This window comes from Oncorhynchus keta, chromosome 17, assembly GCF_023373465.1.
Source record: "Oncorhynchus keta strain PuntledgeMale-10-30-2019 chromosome 17, Oket_V2, whole genome shotgun sequence".
Lineage (NCBI taxonomy): Eukaryota > Metazoa > Chordata > Actinopteri > Salmoniformes > Salmonidae > Oncorhynchus > Oncorhynchus keta.
This window is the reverse complement of record NC_068437.1, coordinates 43,922,008-43,948,116: the sequence shown is the minus strand read 5'-3', so window position 1 is coordinate 43,948,116 and position 26,109 is coordinate 43,922,008. Positions and strand designations below refer to the sequence as shown.

At 41.9% G+C, this 26,109-nt stretch overlaps 2 protein-coding genes across 12 annotated transcripts; one reads left to right on the top strand and one right to left on the bottom strand.

Annotated features, from left to right (window-relative positions):
- Positions 1-498: 498 nt before the first annotated feature.
- LOC118395893 (uncharacterized) lies at positions 499-22,490 on the bottom strand. Of its 11 annotated transcripts, none has more exons than XM_035789937.2 (20): positions 21,061-21,221; positions 20,802-20,918; positions 18,228-18,323; positions 17,992-18,129; positions 16,482-16,553; positions 16,216-16,287; positions 15,607-15,642; positions 15,311-15,385; positions 14,777-14,815; positions 14,181-14,316; positions 13,167-13,246; positions 12,695-12,820; positions 12,523-12,582; positions 12,150-12,254; positions 11,360-11,470; positions 9,345-9,485; positions 9,002-9,185; positions 7,241-8,836; positions 6,944-7,071; positions 499-1,176 (listed from the first exon to the last, which is right to left on the bottom strand). In XM_035789937.2, the coding sequence occupies exons 3-20, from the start codon at positions 18,264-18,266 to the stop codon at positions 823-825; spliced, it is 3,492 nt and encodes a 1,163-aa protein (XP_035645830.1). In that variant the 5' UTR covers positions 18,267-18,323; positions 20,802-20,918; positions 21,061-21,221; the 3' UTR covers positions 499-822. The 11 variants fall into 11 exon arrangements, with proteins under 11 accessions (XP_035645830.1, XP_035645829.1, XP_035645834.1 ...); XM_035789936.2 differs by having other exon boundaries at positions 20,802-20,877; XM_035789941.2 differs by having other exon boundaries at positions 17,992-18,048; positions 20,802-20,877.
- On the top strand, positions 22,364-26,009 carry LOC118395895 (DEP domain-containing protein 7-like). Its single transcript, XM_035789947.2, has 9 exons — positions 22,364-22,506; positions 22,767-23,187; positions 23,289-23,407; positions 23,560-23,746; positions 23,901-24,163; positions 24,299-24,441; positions 24,691-24,816; positions 25,510-25,585; positions 25,676-26,009. The coding sequence occupies exons 1-9, from the start codon at positions 22,440-22,442 to the stop codon at positions 25,888-25,890; spliced, it is 1,617 nt and encodes a 538-aa protein (XP_035645840.1). The 5' UTR covers positions 22,364-22,439; the 3' UTR covers positions 25,891-26,009.
- The last annotated feature ends 100 nt before the right edge of the window (positions 26,010-26,109 follow it).

Genomic DNA, 26,109 nt, shown 5'->3' with positions numbered 1-26,109 from the left:
CTATTTACAACAATACTCTCTACACCTGCCACACCTATTGAAATAAAATATCCACTTGTTAATCTTGACCGGTGAGGCCCGTGAGCAATATATGTTGTCATTTGTATCGCCCTAACATGTGTCCATATGGTCTCTACTGCTTCCTAACAGGAGGGACATAAACTTAATGAGAAGCTAATTTGCATTTGTTAATTTGGGTTAATGTGCAGTAATTGATTCTTATTTAATACTTGTGTATTCCAATTAGCCCAAGTTATAGTTGCCCAGTGTTAGTGCTACTGCTGTAAACAAGTGGCGTTTCCTTCATTAAATTCCCAGAGGCACTGCCAGATTGCTTGTAGAGTAATTAAGAGTTAATTAGCTTGTAAACAATTAGGCAAAGCAATTTTCTTGCTACCTTTGTTTTTCTGTTTCAGTGCGTCGTATTGCAACGTATACTGCTGACTATCCTTTCAAACATACTTCAAGTGTATGACAATAGAGCTAAAACAAGCCAGGTACTGAACAGTTGGCTACTTTTAATATACAGAACTGTAGATCAATAACAAACAGCATGGATTCATAAATAAATATGGTGAAATCCATAAATAGACCCAATAATAAATACATACAAGAAACCACTTAAAATCATTTAACAATGCCTTCTTGCCTTAAGTTTGTAAGTCGCTCTGGATAAGAGCGTCTGCTAAATGACTTAAATGTAAATGTAAATGTAAGTGTTTTCAAATCTTAATAACAGAATATTTGACAGTTTGAACAAGTTTGATAGTGTGAACTTAATGTAATGATCAATAACTTAATGAAATCAACTCTAGTACTTCTTTACAACGGCATAGTTTCACTTGAATCCATTTTGCGTTTCTTTGGGAGTCTCAACCTCGCGGAGCACAGGAACGGCTCTATTTTAGCAATCTGGGCTCTGATGTTGGATTGCTGTGACTCTTCGTCGTCCTGTGAGCTGGGTGGGAAAGCCTCAGAAGCAGTCCCTCTGCAGAAGCTGGGGTGACAAGGAGAGGAGACGGTCCTGGGGAGGTCCTGCCACAAACTGCTGCTGTTGGAGAGACATGGAGAGGAGACGGTCCTGGGGTAGTCCTGCCACAACCTGCTGCTGCACATAGAGGAAGGGGTCGTGATGATGGGCAAAGCAGAGCTGACTGGGATGTGATCTCTGCTTTCCTGCAGAAATTAACACAATAGCCTACAGTTCATCACTGTGAAAATGTACTGGCAAACCAGTGACCCTCTCATAGGCTAGCAAAATAAATGAAAAAATCTTATAATCAGGTGAATGGTTAGGAGAAGTAATCAACATTTTAAAATGAATTGATTTGGTAGATAGCCTTCCATTAGTTTGACATCTTACATAGCATATTAGATAAAAAGGTAACTTCAAACACATTTTCGCTAATAGCAGCTGTTCAGCTGGCTAAACAAAACCTAGCCATGTGTTGGCAAAAACTGTCACGCCCTGACCTTAGAGAGCCTTTTTATTTCTCTATTTGGTTAGGTCATGTGTGATTTGGGTGGGAATTCTAGTTTTATTTCTTTGTTGGCCGGGTATGGTTCCCAATAAAAGGCAGCTGTCTATCGTTGTCTCCGATTGGGGATCATACTTAGGCAGCCTGTTTTCCCACCTTAGATTGTGGGATCTTGTTTTTGCATAGTTGCTGTATAGCCCTGCAGAACTTTACGTTCGGTTTTGTATTTTGTTGTTTTGTCGGAGTTCAGTAATAAAATATCATGAACACTTTCCACACTACGCTTTGGTCTCATTCATCTAACGACGGACGTAGCAAAAATGTATTAAGGGTTCTATTCAATCTGTATTCAATCTGTTGCACAATAGAAATGTAAAGGTACTTCCACGATACGGATTGAATAGTCAAGCAAGCTTACCAGCAGTCAACGGCACTTATCACAACTGGTACTCATAGGTGCTTTTTAAAAGTTGTCAGATACTCCAGTGAGTGTAATTAGCTCCAGTGAGTGTAATTTACTCAATTTAGGAGTTGAGAAATAAAGTTGACATCATTAGAAATAAGATATTCTCCTCTTTTCTACTGTAGGTATGTCATTCAAAATGTGTTTATTCTGTTGTTGCTAGTTTATTATTTTTTATATATATTTTTGCGGATCCCTTGCAGTACCCCAGGTTAAAAACACCCTTGCCCTATACTATTCCACTGCTGCTATCTTTCACCTTTGTGCCTTGTTTATAATACAATGTTACGAGCCATCTGGCCTTAAATAATAGATCAAATTTGTTGCAATTGTCCCCTTACTGTATTGAGGTTCTTTCCCATTTTACATTAGACATGTTTGGTTATTTTCCTCTCAATTTACAGCACCTGGCTCTGATAAACAGCAGAATGACACAATGCAATGATTGTGATGAGAGAGTAAGTGAGTGAGTGAGGAGAAGTAGCAAAGTATCATTAGGTAGCCTATTCCCACAGCCAATCCATTCTCTATCTAGCTGTGTCAGTTTTACATGTTGAACAACCCACCCCTCAACAGAAGCATCTCTGTGAACCTCAACTCAGAGGCTTGGATACAAAATAAAAAATAAAGTTTTACAGGAAACGATCTGCAATAGTTTGAACTGTTTTCTGCCACAGATATGCCTGAGGGTTCCCTATAAACATACGAGGAAGAGTTGATTCAACATCGCAGACATTCCCAAGAATGGTTGATCCCGTCTACCAATCTATTCCTTCAGAGTCGAGATAAGGTGTCAAACATACGGCCCGCAGGTGGTTTAGAGTAATACAGATTTAAAAAAGTATACTTTTTTGGGGGAGGGGCAAACTCAATATATGTAACGGCGTTCTTCGTTTGTAGAAAGAGAGTCGGACCGAAATTCAGCGTGGTGGTTACTCATGTCTTTAATAAATGAAGAGCGATACATGAAATAACTTAATACAAAAGCAAAACAACAAACGGAACGTGAAACCTAATTACAGCCTATCTGCTGAAACTACACAGAGACAGGAACAATCACCCACGAAATACAAAGCGAAACCCAGGCTACCTAAATACGGTTCCCAATCAGAGACAATGAGAATCACCTGACTCTGATTGAGAACCGCCTCAGGCAGCCAAGCCCATACAACACCCCTACTCAGCCGCAATCCCAATAACCACAAAACCCCAATACGAACTACAACAAAACAAACCCATGTCACACCCTGGCCTGACCAAACAATCAACGAAAACACAAAACACTAAGACCAAGGCGTGAAAGACACCCCCCCCCCCTAAGGTGCGGACTCCCGGACGCACCTCAAAACCATAGGGAGGGTCCGGGTGGGCGTCTGTCTATGGTGGTGGTTCCGGCTCGGGACGTGGACCCCACTCCATTAAAGTCATAGTTCCTCCCCTTCGCGTCCCGGGATAATCCACCCTCGCCGCCGACCATGGCCTAATAGTCCTCACCCAGAACCCCACTTAACTGAGGAGCAGCTCGTGACTGAGGGGCAGCTCGAGACTGAGGGGCAGCTCGAGACTGAGGGGAAGCCCAGTACTGAGAGAAAGCCCAGTACTGAGAGAAAGCCCAGTACTGAGAGGAAGCCCAGTACTGAGAGGAAGCCCAGTACTGAGATGAAGCTCAGGCAGGTAGTAGGCTCCGGTAGATCCTGGCTGGCTGGCGGATCTGGAAGATTCTGGTTGGCTGGCAGATCTGGAAGATTCTGGTTGGCTGGCAGATCTGGAAGATTCTGGTTGACTGGCAGATCTGGAAGAGACTGGTTGACTGGCAGATCTGGAAGAATCTGGTTGACTGGCAGATCTGGAAGAATCTGGTTGACTGGCAGATCTAGAAGATCATGGCTGACTGGCGGATCTTGCTGCTCTATGCAGACTGACAGCTCCTTGCAGACTGACAGCTCTGGCTGCTCCATGCAGGCTGACAGCTCCTTGCAGACTGACAGCTCCTTGCAGACTGACAGCTCTGGCTGCTTTATGCAGACTGACAGCTCTGACTGCTCCATGCAGGCTGACACCACCCTGCAGACTGGCAGCTCCTTGCAGACTGACAGCTCCTTGCAGACTGACAGCTCCTTGCAGACTGGCAGCTCTGACTGCTCCATGCAGGCTGACAGCTCTGACTGCTCCATACAGACTGACAGCTCTGGCTGCTTCATGCAGACTGACAGCTCTGGCTGCTTCATGCAGACTGACAGCTCTGGCTGCTTCATGCAGACTGACAGCTCAGGCTGCTCCGAACAGGCAGGAGGCTCCGGCAGCGCAGGAGAGGAGAAAGGCTCTGATAGCGCTGAACAGACAGGAGACTCCGACAGCACAGGAGAGGCGAGGCGCACTGTAGGCCTGATGCGTGGTGCTGGCACTGGTGATACTGGAGCGAGGACACGCACAGGAAGCCTGGTGCGGGGAGCTGCTACCGGAGGACTGGTGTGTGGAGGTGGCTCTGGATGGACTGGACCGTGAAGGTGTACTGGAGAGCCTGAGAGCAGGACTGGCACAGGACGTGCAAGGCTAGGTAGGTACACAGGAGGCCTGGTGCGTGAGGCTGGCACATTTTTCTTCAGCCGACTAACACGCACCTCACGACGAGTATGGAGCGCTGACCCAGGTGCCATTAAATCCCGACACGCTCCGTCGGACGAATATCGTACCTATAGCACCATACTAGCAACTCTCTCATTACTCTCTCGTCCACTTTCCCCATTAACTCCTTCAGTCTCTGCTTCGCTCACCTCTAACACCGGCTCTGGTTCTGGTCTCCTCCTTGGCTCCTCACGATAAACAAGGAGAGCTGGCTCTGGATAGATCGGACCGTGCAGGCGCACTGGAGCTCTTGAGCACCGAGCCTGCCCAACCTTACCTGGCTCGATGCCCACTCTAGCCCGGCCAATACGAAGGGCTGGTATGAACCGAACCGGGCTCCATAGCATAACACGGTGCCTGCCCGGTCTCCCTAGCCCCCCGGTAAGCACAGGGAGTTTACGCAGGTCTCCTACCTGGCATAGCCATACTCCCTGTAAGCCCCCTCCCAATAATTTTTTGGGGCTGCTTTTCGGGCTTCCTTGCCAAACGTGTTCCCTCGTATCGTCGGCTCCTATCTCCTGCTGCCTCTGCTCTCCTAAGTGCCTCCACCTGTTCCCATGGGAGGCGATCTCTTCCGGCCAGTATCTCCTCCAAAGTGTAACAACCTTTGCCATCCAACACGTCTTCCCATGTCCATTCTCCGAATAATTCATCCTCCTTTCGCTGCTCATGCTGTCGCTGCCTGTTAACACGCTGCTCGGTCCGTGTGTGGTGGGTGATTCTGTAACGGCGTTCTTCATTTGTAGAAAGAGAGTCGGACCGAAATGCAGCGTGGTGGTTACTCATGTCTTTAATAAATGAAGAACGATACATGAAATAACTTAATACAAAAGCAAAACAACAAACGGAACGTGAAAACCTAATTACAGCCTATCTGGTGAAACTACACAGAGACAGGAACAATCACCCACGAAATACAAAGCGAAACCCAGGCTACCTAAATACGGTTCCCAATCAGAGACAACGAGAATCACCTGACTCTGATTGAGAACCTCCTCAGGCAGCCAAGCCCATACAACACCCCTACTCAGCCGCAATCCCAATAACCACAAAACCCCAATACGAAATACAACAAAACAAACCCACGTCACCCTGGCCTGACCAAACAATCAACGAAAACACAAAACACTAAGACCAAGGCGTGACAATATACAGAAATATAAAAGCTTCATGCAATAATTTCTAAGATTTTAAATGAGTTATAGTTCATATAAGGAAATCAGTCAATGGAAATAAATTATTTATGGGTTTCACATGACTGGGCAGGGGCTCAGCCATGGGTGGGTCTGGGAGGGCATATGACTACCCACTTGGAAACCAGGTCCACCCACTGGGGAGCCAGGCCCAGCCAATCAGAATTTGTTTTTCCCCACAAAGGGGCTTTATGGCAGACCGAAATACTCCTCAGCACCCCTCCCCCCTCAGATGAATCAAGCAAGTGAAGAAGCCTGATGTGGAGGTCTTGAGGTGGCGTGATTACAAGTGGGCTGCGGTTGTGAGGCCGGTTGGACATACTGCCAAATTTTCTAGAAGGACGATGGAGGCGACTTATGGTAGATAAATTAACATTAAATTATCTGGCAACGGCTCTGGTGGACATCCCTGCAGTCAGCATGTCAACTGCACGCTCCCTCAAAACTTGAGACATCTGTGGCAAAGTGTGACAAAACTGCACATTTTAGAGTGGCCTTTTATTGTCCCCAGCACAGAGTGCACCTTTGTAATGATCATGCTGTTAAATCAGCTTCTTGATTTGCTACACCTGTCAGGTGGATGGATTATTTTGGCAAATGATAAATTCTTACTAAAAGAAAAAAAAAAATGAGAAAAAAAAAAAAAATTGTACACAACGTTTTTGAGAAATAAGATTTTTGTGCATATGGAACATTTCTGGGATCTTTGATTTCAGCTCATGAAACATGGGACCAACACTTTACATGTTCCGTTTATATTTTTGTTCAGTATACTTTAAAATCTAAACTGTGTAGACATGATTATGGACCTATATTCATAGAGTTTATTGACTGTCCAGCTCACTAATAATCACTAAACAGGGAGCATCGCAAATTCATAAAACTATGGATAGAAGACTATTCTTTGTCATTTTTGAAGGCAAGGAAATATAAAAACATTTCAATGCGGCCCTCCGACGGTTGCTGAAGAACGAATGCCGCCTCCGGGGAAAAATTTGTTCGACAATCCTGCACTATTTGATGAATACACTGAGACTATCAACCTCATTCTACCCTTGCTGAAACGTTTTTGGAAATGGAAATAAATTTGAAGCACACTTTTTAACTTCATTGCTCTGCATAGCTGCGAGTTTAGCTCACTAGGGTTTTCCCCCCTGCTCCTTAGATACTGTATATCAACTCACTTTTTCTGCTGACATTTCATAAAAGGTCTCTCTAATGGTGTTCCATTCCCCTTGATGATCTCTCTTGTGGGACGTCAGGAGGCTGGGAGGGTTGTGCGAGTCTGCAGACCTAGTCATCATTGATGGATCTAAATGACAGAGGGAATGGAAGATATACTCAAGCCAATCTGATACATTTTATAAAAATGCAGGTATGCCGATCTCAGGGAGGCAATCATGAAGCCACAAAACAAGAAAGATTATTTGAAAATACCACAATCTTTACACTAGAGTACTCTAAATGATTGCCTCACTCACCTCTGGTGTTTTGCTTGCCCTTTAGAAAGATGGGTATTGTGAATGGAGAAGGAGGCTCTTGGAATCCAGAGGACAGTTTAGTTTTCAGGTCAGACACTGGGGATATCTGGCATGTCGGGGTTGTTTGACTAATTACGATGCTGTGCATGTTCCTGGAATGCATGTCCTTCTTCTCTGAAATTAACTCAAATGATGATCGATATCTTTTGTTGCTTGCTAGAAATGAATAGTCAATGGTTTCAGATGTCTTCTCAGTTTTCAGCAGGCAAGATTGTTTTGAATAATTGCTTTTGGGGGAGAGATCTGTCTCATCGCTTGGGGGTTTGGAGGTCGCTGGGTTGTTGTGCTTAACTTCAATATCTTTGTCATTGGCATGTTGTGGTCTCAACTTCTCCTCCACTGTAGAGTTACAGCAGTGGCCTTCATGAACCCTCTCAGACTGTGGTGAGTCCATAGCCACTGGACATGGTTGGGACTGTGATCCAACAGGTCCGTCAACGTCCACACTAACAACTGAAGAAGGTTGTTCAAGATCTCCATGGGTTCCAGCATCGGGGCTCACATTGAGATCTCCACTCTCTGGTAAGGTTTCCTGACAATTAGGATAGAGTGCATCCTCAGTTACTGGCACACAGTCTCTAGCTGGTTGTTTATGCTTGTCCTCAGGCTCCTTGGTTCCAATATTACAGTCAGACTGAGCACAGTCCTGTGCAACAACACCATGGGGATTGATTTGCTGTGGCAGATTCAGGGGCTGTGATGGAAGACAAGATGTGCCGATTGTCTCTTGTTCTGTCGGATTCTCAATGTGTGTGTTGCTGTGTTGTTGGGCTGAGGCTGGTAATGAGCTGCTAGGTGACTCTGAAAGGATGTTGACCTCATTGGCCTCTGGCGTGTGACATCTTATTTCATGGATTTCAATGACCTTTTGAAGGAGAAAGTTGCGTGGATCTGACTGTGAGACTACCAATGGGGTCACAGCTTGGACTGGGTCAATGTCCTGAAATGATGATGTGCTTTTCTGTCTGCCTCTGTGTTTATTAAATGTCTGGCTGGTTGTCATCTCTGGTGTATACACACTCTGTTCTTGCTCTCCATCCCTTGTTCCTCCAGCCACTGGGTCACTGTTTAGCGCACCATAAACAGAACTGTTCTCAAAGCCAGATAGCCCACTCATAGAGTCACCTTTGTCGCTCAGATGGACGTTGCTGGACGAGCAGACATTATTAATCAAACTGCAGAATGGATCATTGAAATCACTGGAGCTACGTTTGTTGTTTGAGTCAGTTGCCTGACCTTCTCCTACTCCGCAAATACTCAGCACATGGACCACGTCTGTGACCGTGGTCAGACCGTCTGCAGATCCAGACTGGAGCGAAGCCAACCCCTTCAGACTTCCTGCTGGTGGCTGGAGCACTGAGCTAGGCTTGTCTTCACCCTGACAACTCTTTCCACCTCCCTCTACGTCTGTGAACCGATCTGGATTGGAACCATGGGTGGCCTGTACACTATCGATAACCTTACAGTGGGCTGTCTGTAGGGAGGCATCAATCACAGTCTCCGAACAACGGGAAGGACCGACTTCCCTGCTTTGGTCTGTGTAGGTAAATCACATAGTCAAACAACATCAATAATACATTTCCCAAAAATGTATTATTGATGTTCATTCATTGCACCTCCATCAATATCACAATTAAAATCGGCAATTAATTTTAAAACAATGGAAATCTATCATGCAATTGAAGTGGATCACTACATTACCGGACACATCTGCAACATCTAGATTCTCCTGTGTAGATTCAATTTCCGCTGTTTGAGCCACTTCATCCACTACAACTGTGTCCACTCTAAAAACGTCCTTTGAGACATATTCATCCTTAGCGGATTGATCTCTGTTTTCAACCATTGGATTCTCATTGTCTTTAACATAGTCCTTCATCCCACTCTGTATCGGTGAATCAAAACAGACAACATAGTGTTATTGAGTTATTCACGGTGTGAGGCTGAAATACTGCAATTAAACATAGGTCTTTCTGTTATTAATCAGCATTGTATATCAGCATATATAGCTCCTATTTTGATTTGGGAAATGTTGCTGTCTCACCTCTAGTCCCTGTATGTGTTCTGCTTGCAGTATAGCGCGGGATGATAGTTCTGTGTGTTGCTCATGAAGGTGGCTATAAGCCTCCTTTACAGATCTCAGGTCTTGGTGCTCTGACCGGATCCTCTCTTGTAATGTCAGTTTCTGTTAAAGTACATGCAATTCAAAAGTAATTTAACACTTAGTAAAGGGCTGTTTTAGTTTTTCATGGCGTTAAGAATGTGTCAAACTCATTCCATGTGTTTAGATAGCTACAGTTGAAGTCAGAAATTTACATACACTTAAGCCAAATACATTTAAACTCACAATTTTCACAATTCCTGATATTTAATCCTAGTAAAAATTCAGTTTTAGGTCAGTTAGGATCACCACTTTATTTTAATAATGTGAAATGTCAGAATAATAGCAGAGAGAATGATTTATTTCAGCTTTTATTTCTTTCATCACATTCCCAGTGGGTCAGAAGATTACATACACTCAATTAGTATTTGGTAGCATTGCCTTTAAATTGTTTCACTTGGGTCAAACGTTTCGGGTAGCATTCCACAAGCTTCCCACAATAAGTTGGGTGAATTTTGGCCGATTCCTCCTGGCGGAGCTGGTGTAACTGAGTCAGGTTTGTAGGTCTCCTTGCTCGCACACGCTTTTTCAGTTACAATCTATGGGATTGAGGTCAGGGCTTTGTGACGGCCACTCCAATACCTTGACTTTGTTTTCTTTAAGCCATTTTGCCACAACTTTGGAAGTATGCTTGGGGTCATTGTCCATTTGTAAGACTAATTTGCGACCAAGCTTTAACTTCCTGACCGATGTCTTGAGATGTTGCTTCAATATATCCACATCATTTTCCTACATAATGATGCCATTTATTTTGTGAAGTCCACCAGTCCCTCCTGCAGCAAAGCACCCCCACAACATGATGCTGCCACCCCCGTGCTTCACGGTTGGGATGGTGTTCTTCAGCTTCCAACCCTCCCCCTTTTCCTCCAAACATAATGATGGTCATTATGGCCAAACAGTTCAATTTTTGTTTCATCAGACCAGAGGACATTTCTCCAAAAAGTATGATCTATGTCCCCATGTGCAGTTGCAAACTGTAGTCTGACTTTTTATGGTGGTTTTGGAGTAGTGGCTTCTTCCTTGCTGAGCAGCCTTTCAGGTTTTGTCGATATGTGACTCGTTTTACTGTGGATATAGATACTTTTGTACATGTTTCCTCCAGCATCTTCACAAGGTCCTTTGCTGATGTTCTGGGATTGATTAGCACTTTTTGCACCAAAGTACATTCATCTCTAGGAGACAGAACGCACCTCCTTCCTGAGCGGTATGACGGCTGCGTGGTCCCATGGTGTTTATACTTGCGTACTATTATTCGTACAGATGAACCTGGTACCGTCAGGCATTTGGAAATTGCTCCGAAGGATGAACCAGACTTGTGGAGGTCTACAATATTTTTTCTGTGGTCTTGGCTGATTTCTTTTGATTTTCCCATGATGTCAAGCAAAGAGGCACTGAGTTTGAAGGTAGGCCTTGAAATACATCCACAGGTACACCTCCAATTGACTCAAAATATGTCAATTATCCTGTCAGAAGCTTCTAAAGCCATGACATAATTTTATGGAATTTTCCAAGCTGTTTGAAGGCACAGTCAACTTAGTGTATGTAAACTTCTGACCCACTGGAATTGTGATACAGTGAATTATAAGTGAAATAATCTATCTGTAAACAATTGTTGGAAAGATTACTTGTGTCATGCACAAAGTAGATGTCCTGATCGACTTGACAAAACTATAGTTGGTTAAAAAGAAATGCGTGGAGTGGGTGAAAAACAAGTTTTAATGACTCCAACCTAAGTGTATGTAAACTTCCGACTTAAACTCTATGTGAAATAAAAACACATAAATATAGCATGCCTAGTTTAGTTTTACATCACAAGATAACCTTTCTCCATTAAATAAACGTGTCCAGTACATCACAACAACATATTTTCAACCGTATTTGACAATATTCAGTGATACCTCATTTTCCCAGATCATTCTACAATGTCTGTACTCCTCCAGCAGATGAGTGAATCGGTCTTCTTTTTCCTGGATCTTCTCTTGGATCACTTCATGTTCTCTTTTAAGGGCCTGCAATAAAATTCATCACCCGAGAGATTTTTAATGCAATAATACATTTTTATGTGTTTATTTAACCTGGACAGAGGGTTTTAAACACACAGAGAAGCTAATACAAATCAGTTGGGTTGTGTCATGTTAATAATGATTTTTATAAATGAATGACGGTGAATTAAAACGGGGAAGAGAGGCGAGTAAAAGACAAGCGTCTTTAAAGGCAGAATAAACACATATCATCCAGTTGCACTTTGTGTGTTCTATTGTGTAAAGTGTGATATACAATGTACTCCATCACCTTTATGTGCTGTGAGCACCATCATTTATTTCTGTCCTTGTAGAACTTCACTTCACATTTAAATTATATAAGAAACCTTTGTTCTGTGACCAAGAGGAAGTGTTTTATTCTACCGTTTTGTATTTAACCATGTAAAATCTGTTCACTTAAACCCAACCTTTCAAATTGTTATATTTTCAGAAAATGTATCATACACTTTTTGTCTTTCAATTCCCTTATAAGTCATGGGTGTATTAAAACATGCTATAAGTTGTTATAGAGCAGAATAACATTCATATTATGAATATATAAACTAAACAATTGATTTTTAATAATCAAAAATATAAATGCATCCTTTTCTTTAGCTTAGTTTGTTTGTTAGAAACTAGGAGACTAATAATTGCTCAAAGTCCTGACCTGGTACTCCTCTCGCTGTGCTTGAAGCTCCAGCTCCACTCGGCTCACAGCCTGAGTCTGTGTCAGCAGAAGCTGCTGGGCAAGCTGTAGGCAGTTCATCACCTCCTGAACACACACACAAACGGGGTGGGGGCTGTGTTAATGACATACAGCACAACCGCTTGCCTGCCCTGCGTGGAAATCCCCCTCTCCCAACGCCCACAAGCCAACCACCTTTATTTTATATGGACACACTTACCACAAAATCATCAAATGTAACCTTTTAACATTTTCACCCCATCGAGCAACCAACATCATTATGGGGTAATTGGGGGAAAAGGGTTGAATATGTTTTATACTATGCTATGTAGGGTGAGGGGGAATTTATTCTGACCTTTTTTCCATTTCTTTCAGTTGTATGCTCATCTCTGAGTTTTTTATTAATTTCAGTTTCCTGAAAAATACAAAAACAAAAACCTATTGAATTATTAACATTTAATTAATGTTGTCTTGATATACAAGTAAATTAAGATAACAATGAATATATCCCAAAAAATAAATTTTACCACATGCAGCCTGTGTTGGAGTTGCTGTATGTTTTGCTCTTTGACTGTGAGGTTGCAGTTCTCTTCAGATCTACCCACAGATGTCACTTTGGCCTTAATAAGCTTGTTATTAAGTTCCTCCACTTCCTTGACGAAGAAAGTAACATATGAGTGCCTTAACTTTCAAAGAGGGATACTAACATGGTTATCAAGCCCAAAACTCAGATCCACATCCGTAAGTCGGAACAGTAACAAAACTATGTCATGGTAAAATATGTGTAACCTTCAGTCTCTGCTACTTAACAGATCACTGTGCATGCTCTGCATGTCTATTCCAGAGATACGGCACAGCAATTATATATGGTCTTCTTTGAACTCCGAGGCAGGGAAATATTTGAGTTACACCTCCAGGTACTGCCTGCTCTCCCTAATCTTACCCTCCACACAGCAATCTGTATTCAATGATGATGTAACATTTCAAATCATGTCTCACCTGTTTTAAGGAGATGATTGTGGATTCTTGTTTTCTATTGACAGAAGTTAGTTTCTTATTGAGTCTCATGGCATCTTCAACTGTAAGAGGGATCAAGAGTCCACAAATGGAAGCTTGCTGAACTAAATTAATTCATTAACTAAATAATGAAATATTTCTGGGATTTATGTGTAGCTATTTTCTTTACGCCACATGGAAAAGTAACAATTTCCAGACTAACTCCACAAGGCAGACAAATGTTTCCTATCTCCTTTAAATGAACAGCAGCTGCTGGCCCCACCGTAACTGTATCACCACTTTACATAAATAGTGATACTATGGTTTAGGGGCAAAAGATTAACATGTTTAAAAAAACAGGGCAATATAAGTACAACAGAGTTACTGGTTAAATGTCAGACAAGAATGGCTATGGCTACCTGATAACGTATGGCCTGCCACTGTTATCAGACGTCATAATAACAAAACACGTTGAGGTTTCTCAGATTAAAAAAGGCCACCACCGTACTGGTAATATCTGTTAGTCTTGGGGAAAGTCTTGATTTGAAAACACATGGTAACTAACACTTTACACTATCCAGAAAACGCACCGCCATTTCCTGGTCACTAAAATGCTAATAGTTTGCCTAAATTCAGTTTATGTGACAAAACAAGCAAGTATAGTGTGGAGAAACATTGTGCCATCTAAATCGCTGTGAAGTATCTTTTCCATAAACCAAAATATTGTATTTTCAGTCATTTGAAGCTGGTGTACAAAACTAAAGGTAAACGACACAAAAATGAAACTTAAAAACAGGAAGCATAGAAATAGCACACATAGAACAGATCTACTGCTTCTTAGACTTGCTTTCAATCCGAATGACAGATCAATAACTCACATTTCTATGTGGATTTTGTCAGGTCGCCCAAAAAGATTTTACACCTTTAAGTTGCTCTGCACAGGTATAAGAGCAACTTAAGTGTTACATAAAATACTCTGTCTAAATGTGCTAGTGGGCATGGCTGTGGCGGGCATACCATTTTGCTCCAGCTTCTCGTGGAACTGCTTGACCATGGCACACTGTCTGGAGAGAGCCCCAAACCTCTTCTCCACCTCCCCCAGTTGTTTCAGGTGGCTGTCTTTGGTCTGGGTCTGCAGCTGCAGCTTCTTCTCCTGTAATAAGCAGTACAGTAGGTTCTCTCAGTAGAATGGTCAGGATTGGTATGATTTTCCTCAGTCAGCTACCACAAAGGAGGAGGACACTGGGAAAGAGTTTGCTGTCACTTTGGGCTGAGAGGACCTTTGTTTAACATCTTGGCCGCCGGCTCCCCTCCTAGAGATAAGGAGTCAACTTGACACATGCCTGAGAGCCTTTTATTGTTCATCGCTGTCATTGTTGTTTGATTGTCTGTATCAAGACACATTTTTTCTTAGCCACTGGAAGGTTAAACAGAGCGAGGCTCAGTTATAAAATATTTTAATAGTGATATTTTCTCGGCTGCACTGGGGGTTCAAGTGTCATGCACTCCCTATCCGTTACTCCTGATGAGCCATTCCCTCTCCTCATCCTCCTCTTTAATTCCACCCACTCCCACACTCCCCTGTCAACAATTTCTATAATTGGAATCCTTACCAGCTCGCTTAATTTCTTCTCCAAACTGTACTTGAACAACTGTAAAACAGTAGTAAAAAGACAGTTATGTTTTTCATCAAGATATCATGACAACTATGGTGCAGACTTTCAGGGAAATTGTATAGTATAACCACAGCCTCACGCACGTGCACATAACATTCAATAAACACAAACTCTTAAAAATGTAACTCGAATTAAAATGGTTTAAGATATGACATAAAACAAAGTCAACATAATTATGCCATAATATAACCAAGTCCATTATAATAATACAAAATAAAATATCAAAGAGACGTTATTGCCCAATCGCAGGGTTAGGTTGTAAATGCAGTGGACCATGGCGACTGCCATAATACACCTTAGCTGTCTCACCCGAGTCTATTCCACACACACCCCAACTACACCCCAACTCAGAACATCAGTGGTGGGATAGCGCTTCCCAAAGTTCACCCAAAGCCTCCAAATGGGACGAACAGGGGGGAATGGAGAGCTGTCCTGCTCCCTCTGGGTGTGTGTGTTTCCTAGAAACGTTACCTGGAACAATTTCAGTTCCTCCTTCAGACTGTTGATCTCCTTGTCCTTTAACTCGGCTGTCAACTGGTGCTTTCCCTACAACGGAACATTGCCACAGAATACAATTGTTTAGTTTATTAGAATAAATAGAATAGATTGTATTTGTTAAGTCTAAACTAAACTCTGTCATTTTTGCATCACTGAATTACTGCATTTGAGCAAAACAATATGAAACAATGACCTTTAGTGACATAGTATGTTGTGAAAAATGTCATTAAAAAAACGAGTATCAATAAAATAATTAAAGAGTATCATACCCTTTCACCTTCGACCCCTCTGATTTTGGACTGAAACTTAATTCAGGGGAAAAAAATGTAACAGATTGCAAAATGATTATGATCATGACATCAGAAACAAATGTCACCAAACTATAAAGCAAAGTTAGACATCATTTTAACACAAATTAAAGCTGGTTACATTGTTTTTAGTTCACCAGATCCACCAACATCAATGGAGAAGGTGCATAAAGATGGCGGCCCCCATGTACATACCACAAATTCTTAATTTGCTAAGTTTGCACTATTGTACGTTTCTCTCCATTACTTTTTGTTAGTATCGTCCTTAGCACAGTATACATGATCCCAATACTAGCTCCAAGATGGCGGCAATTTGAAAAAAACTGAAAAGTTAATTGCGCTGATTTACTGGCACATTGAAAAATGTTGCGTGCAGTAGTTTAAAAACTGTGGGCAGTGCTAAAACAATGATGTTGATTCTGAATTCCTCCATCTTTATGCACATTCGTCATTGTAAAGGTTGATCGTATGTGCCCGTTCTACTTGCCCTTACACAGAAGGAAAAGAGCACTGAAGCAACATATTATATGATTTTGCTGCACCCAATGACAATGACGCTGAGAAAATCACCTGTTTTTTAACATTGGCAAGAGACTCTGTATGTTGATTTGCCATGTTGTCAATTTGATGTTGAAGGGATTCCTACAAAAAAGAAGGCATTACATTAACTCAGATAATAATTCAAGAGGTGAACTGATAAATAATTAAATCATTGTTATTTTTACTTAGCTAGCTTACGCAAGCACACTGACAATAATGAGTAATGTATCAGTCAAATATTTGCAGCTGTCTCATTCAACTAGCCCAATTAGGAGACAACTTGTCTAACTAGGTACCTTCTGCCATTCTAATTCCTGCTTCTCCAACACAAGTTTACTAATCTGCTCTTCATACCGAGTTTCAGCCTCCTGAAGCAAAAAGACAATACCAATATTAGAAATACATAGTAAATCTCACAGATTTCACAGTAGTAGTACAGTATTCTTAGCATTATTGTAATATCATGAAAAATACCAATATATTTTTCTTAAAGATGGAGTTTTACATGGTCCACAGAATACATTCAGAGGGAGGCTCAACTTTGAATTGAGTTTCAGTAGTTCACCCCAATATCGTTGGGAAAGTAGCGGTACATTAGAGTGGTGATATTAGTGCAAAGCCATCCTTATCCTCCCTCAGCCCTGGAAGGCAGGTAAAAGTCAATTGCTTTCCTAGATCTAGGGACTTTTTATATGGGTGTGGGAGTTGGCTCATGGAGTTTATTTATAAGTTCCCATTAAACTATGCTACCAGCATGGCATACTCAAAAAGTGCACACAAGATAAAGCTGTTAGTTTGCAGAGGAATACTGATTTGATAGTGGGGGGCAGTAAATAGGCTATTAAACTTGGTTATCTAAGTAAATCAGAAGAGGCAACAGCAGATCAAATAAGGCCTGAGCCACAACACACTGTACATATCAGGCCTATCCCATATGCAAACTGAACACTGTATGTGACTCACCCTATTATATGAAAATTCACAACACAGTATTCTAAAATCAGATAAATGCCTGCCATTGGTTTTCATTAATTCTCTTCATAGTCAAGGCATAAAACGATCTGGATTACGCCTGGAGTCGGAATGCAGGCAGATCAATGAGATGCCCAAACTTTAACTTATTATAATTTGAAATTGATGTAGTTAGAAGTATTTGCCACTATTGCATCTTCACAATGTATATGAAAACAAATTTGACCGGCGTAAGATAGTCTGACATGACAAGCTATGCTTTTAACATCTCACCAATAAACGCAAGAACTACAAAGTGTTACTTTAACGGCATGCCTGAGGATCATATTGATTAAATGTTTTTGTCCCAGAAACATGGTAATAACAATAAAATGTGAGAGCCAATGGTTTATTTTCCTCTTATAACCTTTAAACATGTCCAGTGTCAGGTTTAAAGTGCTTGCTCCAGGGTACCCTTTTTACAAGCAAAGACATGAATTCACCAGGTCTTTGCTTGCATGACCCCGTTCAGATGTGCAACTACAGCTGGCTTGTGTCCAGATGGCCAAAAAGGGCTGTGAGCTTCCTCTGAAAACTCATAATATACCTCCTACGAAATTACACTCCCCAGTTCCTCATGACTTGACCAAATAGAGACGTAAGTGTCTGAGCTCTTCCTGGTAAACAATGGGATGAAGAGGAAGTTGTTATTGTGGAGACATTCCTGAAAATATAACGATTTTGTTTTATGTTGTAATTCCTGTAACAATTTCAGAGAATGTACAAAGCTATTATCTGTCTTTATGTTACTATAATATCAAGAGATATTTGAAGGATATGTATAAATCAAAGTACCCTGTGAATATGTAGTTCTTCCACTGCTTCATGAAGAATTGTTTTAAACTCCAAAACCTGTAAGGAAATGATACCACTGTCTGTCTCGTGAGGGGTATATGATAACGACAGCTCCTTTTCAAAGTCGTGTCCTCCAGTCTAAAGAGAACAATAAGTTTTACTGTAAGTTATGCAAACAAGCTTAGACATATGCATTCTATCATATTGTATGTATTTCTGCAGTAACCCTAGCTTACCGTGGTGGGGCGTTTCCCTGAGTCTGCACTGACATCCATCAAGATGTTCAGGTCAGGAGAAGGTTTTGTTGGGAGTCTTTAACACCCTGATAACTTCTGTAAAGTAAAAAATAAATATTGAATGATAAGTGTGTACAACAAAGTATATTTGGTATAGGCCTACAGCATTAAAACATTATTATTATTCAGTCACTAAGTAAACAGCATTGCAGGGGGATACAGTGCAGTGATTTCGTAGTAGTTCTTCAACACATCAAGGTAGAAATTAAGCAGTCCTGAGAGTCTAATAGGGGTCAGAGCCATAACACTAAATGGACAAATTGCCCTGTCATTCAGCTTCTAAATTATATAAGTTATTTAATATGACCTGTGTAGATGGCCCCCTGTGTCCTCATCATGACTGACTTTTTAAGTAGGTCTCCACTGCCGACGATTTAATAGAAGAGTATTTTCTCCATTTAACCTGCACCGTACTCAATCATGTGCAGGGATTAAATGATCCCGTTAGAATTTGCTACTATCATAAATGACATTGTGACCTGGGGGGCCAATGTCTTTATTTGCCTCTCCACTGATTCACTTGAGCAGATATTAAACAATTCTATAAACCATGAAAAGCTAAATTAAAAGGACACCATCCACATAACGGGATAATTCCCATCAGCAACATGAAGTCTGTATGACCTTTTGTGAGTTATATGACTATTGTCCTGTAATGCACTGAGAAAAAAACACTGCCATAATCAAAGCCCTGAGGTGAGGATAATACGTATTTAATCACACTCTGACTTAAATTCTTTAAGCACAGCTACAGCAAAGTATTTAGGGCTCATATACTACAATTACAAAATTACATGAGGTGGTTACTGAACTCAATAACATTGTTAGAGATTATAAACTGGGTGGTTTGAGCCCTGAATGCTGATTGGGTGACAGCCGTGGTATTTCAGATCATATACCATGGGTATGACAAAACATGTATTTTTACTGCTTTAATTAAGTTGGCAACCAGTTTATAATAGCAATAAGGCACCTCTGGGGTTTGTGGTATATGGTCAATATACCACGGCTAAGGGCTGTATCCAGGCACTCTGCGTTGCGTCATGCATAACAGCCCTTAGCCATGGTATATTGGCCATATACCACACCCCCCCGGGCCTTATGTGAAGAAGCATTATAGATTCACACCACACAAAATACTGTGCAAATAAAATAACATAGGCCTATTACTTTCATTATTATGATTAATTTATGGGGTGAATTTAAAAGCTTTAGGAACTACATGACAGGAACATGCAGGATATGACGACTAAGGTACCTCACATATGACTCCATGTTGAAATAAAGGTTAAATAAAACGATACAGTAGCACCCTTGGTGGGTGGCGGCTTTTGCATCAGCCAAGCAGTAACACACTTTTAACTATAGTCTTTTATCATATATTTTTTCTGTCAATATATTGATATCTAACATTTAAAAAATTGTGCCAGTCTGTTTCTGCATAGTTGTATTGTGTTCCAAATATGATTCAGGACTTTAAAACAATCTAAGATAGCTAAGTCTTCTGAGAAATGGAGTGAAAATACTCTCAACACTTACTCTATAAAGGAACAGTGTTAGATCTGGAATATCAAATTAATTCATTTAATTGTGTCCTGTACATCTCTCTGAATGCCTCAATGCCTATTTCTTTGAATATAAACATTAAGCATCATCTGCTCTCCACGTGATCAATCTAGTTTTATATTTGTCTGATTTCTCCCTACTTTTTCAGTTTTCAGTTTTTCACCGAAAATGCGATATTATTATTTTTGGAGTACTTTTACCCTTTTTTCGTGATATCCAATTGGTAGTTACAGTCTTGTCCCATTGCTGCAACTCCCGTATGGACTCGGGAGAGGCGAAGGTCGAGAGCCATGCGTCCTCTGAAACACGACCCCACCAACCGCACTGCTTTTTGACACACTGCTCGCATGAACCTGGAAGACAGCTGCACCAATGTGTCTAAGGAAACACTGCACAGCTGGCGACCGAAGTCAAGAGCGCCACAAGGAGTCACTAGAGCGCGATGGGACAAGGACATCCCAGCCCTCTCATAACCCGGACGACACTGGGCCAATTGTGCGCCGCCCTATGGGACTCCCAATCACAGCGAGTTGTGATACAGCCTGGAATCGAACCAGGGTTTGTAGTAACGCCTCTACCACTGAGATGCAATGCCTTACACTTGCTGTGCCACCCGGGAGCCCCTATTCATTAGTCTGATTCTGTTGGAAAACGTTCTGTCACGGAAAGAGTTTAGAGTAGGAACCAAATGGAACAACACGGGGAGGGGCCTACTTGAATTTGTACAATAGAACCTCCTTTTCGTTGCATGACATTGAACGTTTGAAGTTAACGTTTTCCTTTGCAAAACGTTTTGCAACATTAAAACACGTTTTGTAGCGGAATCCGACTAATGAATACACCCTGCCTGGTTTGTGGTCAACTCAATTCTGGGCTACCTGTAAATCGCTTTCCCTCAACGTGTCTTCAAGTCCTAAGGACCAGAACAATTCACTGGTATCGACTTACCGCTAGATCCCCTCTGCCACTACCAGCGAGCTAACGTCAGCTGGCTAGCTATAGCATGGTGATTGACCATTTTCAGCTTGTTGCCGTTGTAACGTTAGATGTGAAGAAACAAGCACACTTTTTAGAATACACAATAAGCGACTTTAAATAAATATTATAGCAAGTTTCAAAGTATATCTAATGACAGTGTTGTTTGTTGAGCTACATTTATGAAAAAACATGGCTAGTAACAAAGGTAATGTGTAGTAGGACTAGCTACCTGACATGTTGGGTAAATTCATAGCATAGCTCGCGCAAAGCCAGGGGAGAGGCGGGTGCACAGAACACTTTCATATCGCGAGGAGAAACTGGACTGAATTTGGCGCTGGTCTGACACATGCACAGCAGCATATATATAACAAGTCGTTGAGAAGTGAAGACTGACTGAGCAACATATAGGCCTACCCAGAGAGGAAGAGGCGAAGCGAGAGGTTTCACCCTCGACAAAATATGTCCAAAATAAAGCCAATGAGTTTCTATGGGCTTATTATCGGAGCTAAGCTTCCCACCTTTGGGACAACGACTTCCATTGTTAGGGCATGTATATTAGTATCTCATCATTATATACAGATATCTGGCTACCATAGTCAACGGTTTCAATTAGTTACCACAACCACAAAGTAAAACTTGGCTATATCGTTACAATTCATTAACACAACATTTGTATTTTGGTTTTAATTTACGGTAAGGCATAATGTTATCTGTGTGGTAAGGGTAAGGTTTTAATCACATTTTAAGAAGATCATTTGTAGCGATAGGCGGGGAATATAACTTTGTGGCTGTGGTAACTAGTGACGACCCTAGCCAACCAAGTATGGTAGCTGCAACCCAATATGTCGACTGGTGGGTGACAGTGCATTCCATACACACTGTGGCTAGACCTGTCCACATCATTCTACTTTTGTAAAGGGAAGGGAACGCTGCTGCTATACCTCGCTCTCCAACCAAGGTGAATGCAATAGACTGAAGTTAAGAGGAAATGCAGCAACTCTTAGAGGACAGTGGACGTTTATGAAAGTGCTTATTTAATAACGTAAAACTTAACATTTCAAGTGATCCTCCCATGGGCTCAGGAACCAATCACAATGGGAATACAAAACAGGATGCAGAAACCTGACATATTGTTTTTAAACTGACTGACCAATAGATTATAACTACAAATTACTTTACATAAACGGAACGAGCGTTTATTTGCTCTGGCTGCCATCTAGTGTTCAATTGTGTAATTGTTCCAACGTGTCCTTTACGCTGTATTAGCGTAGTCCTTGGAGTAGAAGACACCAAAAATGTAAAAGCGAGCTCTTTGACAAAACAATCCATGTTGGTTAGTTCTATTATTCACTACATACCACTATTTTAAATCGAAATGAGTAGCCAACATTTTTGTTACATTCGTTCAATTGTTCAAGTTCAATTGATGTAATCAGCAGGGATAATGCCTACTGCGTTCGTATACTATTCTACTTATTATTCTACTGCGTCTTTAACAGCTAATTAAGGTTTCCCTTGCTCACCTGAAGAATGAATAAAAGGGTAACGTTTTGGACAGAACGTTTTTTTCTTCTTCATTACGTCACCACCATCCTTACCAATTGAAGAATGGCCACAGTAAAGGAGAGAGCTGCCGCGCTGAATTTGTCGGGAAAGTTGTGTCTGCGTTCTCCAGGTACAAACTTTGACCTTTATTGATGGCTGTAGACGTATGCACGAATCATTAGCCTACATGGTCGTCACATTTTTCCACATAACAATCAAACCAATGACTCCCATGGATTTGTTGGTACATTTGACTTTCCCGTCTTGTTGTCCTTGAAGGCATTGAGTGGTCTACCAACACTGTTTATCAAGCACTGGCTGCTGATGGTTTAACCAAGGATATGGTTAAACCTATAACTAGTTTATTTTCTCACTTATTTTGTGTTACAGGTCATGGCATGGTCCATAAGTCATTCCAGGCCTCTCCTATGTGGAGCAGCATCATTGCCAACCTCAAAATGTCAGTAAAGGTGAAGCGAAGGCGCTTTCACCTGAAGTCGCATAATGACTGCTTTCTGGGGTCAGATGCAGTGTCTGTGGTGTTGGCCCATATAGTCCAGAACAAGTTCTTTGAAGGTGCTGACATCTCACGGGACAAGGTGGTGCGTGTTTGTCAGGCCCTCCTGGACTGTAAGGTGTTTGAGACAGTTGGAGCAAAGGTCTTTGGCAAAGATAAGAGGCAAGATGTTTTCCAGGACAGCAATGGTTACCTATACAGGTTTCTGAACACACAAATGCCTTCTATGGATGAACTTGAAAAAGGAGTCCTTTCTCCTGGTATTCAAAGCACCTTTTGCAGTGCTTCTTGCAGGTGGTTATTTGTTTAGATTCTATTTCTTTTATTTGAGACAAATCAATATGAAATATTAATTGGATGTAGTCTTTATTTAACTTTGCTTTCAAATGTTGTAGGCAAGAGGAGCAACTCTATTCACATGGTACACCTCTGAGATCCAACCAACTGTTGGAAACTGTCCTGGGAAGTCTAAGTCCAAGCAAAGCACACATTGATTCTCCATTACCACAGACTCGTAAGTCATCTACTATGATAGTGTAAAGTCGGTATGATCTGATTTAACTACATCAGAGGTGCTGGTGTTGGGCAAAAACTCAAATGTGCTGCATCTCGGTCCCCAGGACTAGTATTGAACTCTTGTTGACAGGACATTCCTTTACTCTGTAGTGGTTGATGAAGTGTTGCGTGAGGAAACGATGCTGAGACTGCTACAGCTGGTAGAGCTCCCTATGTTGGACAATCTGTTAGAAGGTGGAGAGACTTCTCCCCGTCGCATGGCACAGAGGGACCCAGACTTGATTTACACCAGCAACTACCTGGACCGTGAGATCCTGAGGGCCTTCAAGGACTCACAGTATGTAGTGTGACTTATTGGTCTTACTTGAATAGCTAAGGTGGATATTTTTAACATGAATGAAGCTTATCTCATGCAGGCCTACGGAGTATAATATTCCTGGTGGTGAGTGACATAAGTTTCAGTGGCACATGATTATTTTATTCTGTTGAAGGGAGGATGATTGGCTTACAGCAGCATTGGACTGTCTGGAGTTCCTGCCTGACCAGCAGGTGGTGGAGGTGAGCCGTGATCTGCCCAGGTGTCCAGACGTGGTGGGTGTTGGCCAGGGTCAGCCCTGTTGTTCAGGCTCAGGCACCCAGCAGTGCAAACTTCTGCTGTATGAAACATTGGTGAAATACTATGGCCAGTCCGACCGCTCACCCCTGCTCGCCAACCACATGTCCGACATCTACACTGGGGTTACCGAATTACTAGGTGAGACCAGAGCTATGGCCACTTCATATTACGTGGGTCATGATTGGCACTTTTTATTCTTTTAACATTTTTTTGTTTCCAGGTCTATCATAAGCAATTTGTAGGGCTGCATTAACTTGTGCTTCTTTTTTGCAGTGAATGCAAAGTTTTATAAAGCTCTTGAGGCACTGCAGTTGTGTTTGAAGCTTCTGCACCCTCGTAAGCGGGAGGAACTGCGCACATTGTTGAGCTTCATGGCTATGGCTGCAGACCCGCTGGAAATCAAGCTGGACAAAGAGGTGAAGCCCATGGGATAGTTATTTCTGTATGGAGTCAGCGTTCTTATTAATTTACTTTATCCAGAGGAGTTTACAGGCGCAATTAGGGTTGAGTGCCTTGCTCAAGATTTTCACACTGCTCTGGGATTTAAACGTGGACTTTCGGTTACTGACCCAATGCTCTTAACTGCTACACTACCTGCCAGATCTTGATTAACCAGAATCAAATTGTGCATAATGTTGGAATAACTTGTATGGTCTCATTTTCAGATTGAGAACAAAATGGTTGTGAAGATGGCTTTTTCCAGAGCCATCATCCACAGCAAATCTTTAGCCAAAGAGAAAGTGGACCTCCTGGTGCTGTTTATGCTGGACAACCGCCATTACATTTTTAAGGTATTCTTGATTTGTTGACAGAGCAGTGACTGATTTATTCGTTTCCTTGAAAAGCTATATATACTGAGTGTAGAAAACATTGGTCTTTACATTGTGTACATGCAGCTCAATATTAGAAAGGTGCTGGATTTGTCTCCCAGGTGGCGCAGTGGTCTTAGCGCTAGCTGTGCCACCAGAGACTCTGGGTTCGCGCCCAGACTCTGTCGCAGCTGGGGGGTCCGTGGGGCGACGCACAATTGGCCTAGCGTCGCCTGGGTTAGGGAGGGTTTGGACAGTAGGGTTATCTTTGTCTCATCGCGCACTAGCAACTCCTGTGGCGGGCCGGGTGCAGTGCATGCTAACCAAGGTCGCCAGGTGCACTGTGTTTCCTCCGACACATTGGTGCGGCTGGCTTCCGGGTTGGATGCGCGCTGTGCTAAGAAGCAGTGCGGCTTGATGCGTGACTTTCGCCCTTCATCTCTCCCGAGCCCGTACGGGAGTTGTAGCGATGAGACAAGATAGTAACTACGAATAATTGGATACTATGGAATTGGAGAAAAAGGGGGTCAAATAAATTGTAAAAAAAAGTGGATTCACACTGCGTGTACAAATAACTCATGTATTCTTATTACCACTATGTTGTGAATGCCATATGAGCATGCAATCATTACATCAAGTTTGATATATGGCTGGCTTGAAACATTTCTGTCTCAGATACCAGGATCTTTGCACAAGCTGGTCAGTGACAAACTTGCCAGAGTTGTGCAAGGGGAACAACCAGATGTGACAGGTAAAATATCTATCTAGTAGTAGTCTTTGTGGAAGAGAGCTGACTGCCTCAAATACATCACTTACATTTTGTTCTCTCCATTGTCCTTAGGGTCCACGTTCTGTCAGCAAGTCTCAACAAAGGCTTATTCTGACTGTACTCAAAGAACAACACAAGAAGCGCTGTTGGTGTTACTGAGGAATATTAATGAAGACCCAAAGCACTCTGCCAAAGAGAGGAAACGGCTCCTCAGGCAATTTTACCAAGGCCACCCAGAAATATTTGTTCAGTATTTTGGAGATTCTGTGTCTGCTGTCAGTGTGTAGCCATTGTCAATGTTGTCAAAAGATCACTTCGTACATGTTTGTACATGCCTAGGTCACTTTGTATGCACGTGATTCTGAATTAAATTTAAATAAAGTCTTAATCAATGGACACCATGGTACATTTCACACTGTCATAATCATAAATAATGAAATTGTAGTCATCTGAGAACTTATTGAACATTTTGACTTAAACTCATAGAAAGATGAGCTCCATTTCCC